This window comes from Diospyros lotus, chromosome 8 (assembly GCF_014633365.1).
Source record: "Diospyros lotus cultivar Yz01 chromosome 8, ASM1463336v1, whole genome shotgun sequence".
Lineage (NCBI taxonomy): Eukaryota > Viridiplantae > Streptophyta > Magnoliopsida > Ericales > Ebenaceae > Diospyros > Diospyros lotus.
This window is the reverse complement of record NC_068345.1, coordinates 16,497,142-16,500,625: the sequence shown is the minus strand read 5'-3', so window position 1 is coordinate 16,500,625 and position 3,484 is coordinate 16,497,142. Positions and strand designations below refer to the sequence as shown.

At 36.7% G+C, this 3,484-nt stretch overlaps 1 protein-coding gene across 1 annotated transcript; it reads right to left on the bottom strand.

The window, feature by feature from the left end:
• Positions 1 to 2,694: 2,694 nt before the first annotated feature.
• LOC127808545 (uncharacterized) lies at positions 2,695 to 3,075 on the bottom strand. Its single transcript, XM_052347115.1, has one exon. The coding sequence runs from the start codon at positions 3,073 to 3,075 to the stop codon at positions 2,695 to 2,697; it is 381 nt and encodes a 126-aa protein (XP_052203075.1).
• Positions 3,076 to 3,484: the final 409 nt, after the last annotated feature.

The window sequence follows — 3,484 nt, the reverse complement described above, 5'->3', positions numbered from 1 at the left end:
GAGACTCTAATGTTAACTGACAAAATAACAATCATTTTATCTCAAGCCTCACCAAAATACTAAACAGGATCTTCAAGTTAGGACGCATCTCCGTACACCACTATCCATGGGCCTTAGTCCCACTGGACTCGCCTCCGATGACGGCCTTCCCTTTACCTGGAATGGCAAGGAAGATCAAGTGAGCTAAAAGGCTCAGCAAGTTCGAGAAGCAATGAATAGAGAACAAGAATCAAGAATATGATGACACCAAAAAGAGAAATCAAGAAATTGACAGTTTTATACAAGATTTGTAATTTATGACTTTATCAATTTCAATTTAAATGCATCATGTCACCGTATATTACTATGCAAAAGTGCATATAAAATTAAGTGTCAGAATCAAATCTCGTAGGCTCCCAAGCCATCAATCCACACATGCCAAAATGCATTCATGTAAATAAAAATTCATAAATAATATGGAGCCAACCTGCCAGGCTATGGCCACCTTGTCCCGCACCAAGTGCTCTAGGAAACCCTTGCCTCGGCATAAAATAATAGTATATATATCATATTTTGACATGCCATTTATGAAATCACCCAAGGTTACCAACCGTGATGCCATGCTCTCAAATGCATAAATAAGTATCCACATGGTTTAATACCACGTATTCATGACAAGTACATCTCCACATAGAGTCTCAAATTTATGATTAGAGTTCCCATGCAACTAAAAGAATCACATCAAGCACATTAGCTCTATTGATTTTTACACACAATGGCATTTAATTTACTAGCCATATTCTAATGACTATTTCAAAAAATGCAATAAAAATTCTAATATGAATTCTCATAAATTTGGGCATATTAAAAAAAATCATTTAAATAAATAAATTATGCCCATGGCAATATACAATGGGTGTGTGGGTGCTAACCATGTGTATATATATATATATATATATTATTTATTTGGGTGCCTTTAACTTACAGTGAGTGTTAAACATGGGTATTAAACATATATATACATATATATATATTAATTGGGTGCTTAAACTAATTATATGTATATATATAGGGGCTTCCAAATGTGAACAAGGGCTGGGCATGCGAACTGGGTGTGTGCGTATATATATATATATATATAGGTATATGAGGTTGGATAGAACAGAGGAAATAGAACAGTGGCGTGCGTACATACATATATATACATGAAAGTGGGTCACTGGTTCGGCTAGTACAGGGAATCCAAATGGTTGAAAGTGTATATATATATACATATAAGTGTTGCTCGGCTGGAACAAGGGATCCAAATAGCTGAAAGTGTATATATATATATACATATAAGTGTTGCTCAGTTGGAACAACAATGAAGCTAATCGCATGTATATATACATATGTATATAGGTGGGTCGCTCGAGTGAAACAGGGGAGCCATTTCTGTTCGTATATATATATATATATATATGGGTTTGCTTGGAACAGGGCCTCCATGGCTGAACGGATACCACATAATATATATACAGGTGGGTTTGCTCTTCTGGCTAATGCATTCGCAGAGGTGGTGCGTATATAAATATATGTATAAATATATATATATATCTTTATAACTTAGTTGCTATGGATACAATGAACGAAGATTTGCATTCTTACCTACCAAGATGCCATTCACAGGAAAGAAATAGGGGCGATGCGAGTCCCCACTGCAAACTCAATAAAAATTGTATGTATATATAATTTACTAACAGAGGGCTTACAGTAAGTTAAAGAGGATGCATGGAAAGCTAGCAGAATGTAAAGAGGCTGAGTAAGAAACTTGTAAAATGTAAATAGGTTGAGTAAGAAACTTGCCTGATGAAGATGCAAGCAAGAAAAGCTCCACCAGCGCAAAAATAGAAGGCAATAACGAGTTGAACATAAATGAAAGGGGAAGGTGAAGTATAAGAAGACGTTGAGAAGGTGAGGAAAGAAATGGAACAGTGAAGAAAAGGAAGGGGTGATATGCACTGAAATTAGGAAATCTCTGCATACAGAAAGGCTGTCCAAATTGCACACCAACTCCAAAATTTTACCAACATGCCCTTCTTCTGATATAATAGACAAAAATATCTAGGGGCTTTATTGACAAATGCTAACTTAATTTATTTTCTTCTTTTTCTTTATTTTATTTATTTATTATTATTTTTATTTTATTTTATTTTATTTTTATTACACCACAAATTTCATTATTTTCAAGTTATTTATCACCATGGGCCTAAGCCCAAGTCACATGTACTCCATATATATTATATATATATATATCAAGCCCACTATGCTTAATTTCCAACCCGGGTCAAACCCGTGACCTCGTTAACTAATTAATTACGGCCCATTACATTATTTCTAAATTCCAAAATAATTAGACCCACACACTTATCTTCTGATCACATGAACCAAGAAAATTTCATATTAATCTCAAAATTATTTTATGCCAACAAAATAAATTGTTAAAATACTTCAACCCACATTTAGAATGCCCTTGAGTTAAAATTAAATATTAAAAACACCTAAACCCAATTTAGGGTCATTACAATTTCTCCCCCCTTCAAAAAATTTGGTCTCCAAATTCATACCCGGTCTTGAGAATAGCTAGGGGAAAAGACGTCTCATCTCATCCTCACGCTCCCAAGTAGCCTTGTCTGGAGAATGACGCTGCCACTGAACCCTCACAAAAGGAATCGATCAGTTTCGTAACACTTTTTCTTTCCGTTCCAAGATACTGACAGGTATTTCCTCGTACGCCACATCTTCCCCGACCTCTATAGTTTGATAGTCAATAATGTGCTGAGGATCTGGCACGTACTTCCTCAGCACAGACACATGAAAAACATTATGAATGCCGGATAGCTGCGGTGGCAAGGCTAACCTATAGGCCAAAGTGCCAACCCGTTCTAAAATCTCAAATAGCCCAATATAGCGAGAACTAAGCTTCCCCGACACCACAAATCGGCGTACACCCTTCATGGGCATCACTCTTAGCCATACATGATCCCCAGCCAAAAACTCCAAGTCTCGCAGTCTCTTGTCCGCATAACTCTTTTGTCGATCCTGGGCGGCCTTCATTATCGCTCTGTGGCCGGCTATCGAACCACTCCAGAATTAGAGATCTATGTTTGCATCTCTTCTCTAGTTTGCAGCAAAGTGCACCCTAGGTCATCTCTCACAAGGAGCCTCACTTTCTTCTACCAACAAAGGAGAACCAACATAACCAACAGTTTGTTTAGGGGGGGTTTTCTTTGACAGAAAACTAATTAACAAAACAGAAAGATAAAGATGGATGAAAAATCAGTAAAAGATATGCAACCGGCTGTGTATTTGTCTCTTATGTGAAATCTTCCTCGCCCAACCTATATACCTTGGCTTGCTAGATGTTTTGATATCCGGATAACAAACTCAAAGCATCCCCAACAATCGTCCAAGGATTGGAATGATTGGAACAACAAAATGAATGCAGAAATCTCTTGTAAACAAA

Coding starts and splice junctions, on each gene's coding strand:
- LOC127808545 (XM_052347115.1), bottom strand. CDS start 3,075: ATGAAGGCCGCCCAGGATCGACAAAAGAGTTATGCGGACAAGAGACTG.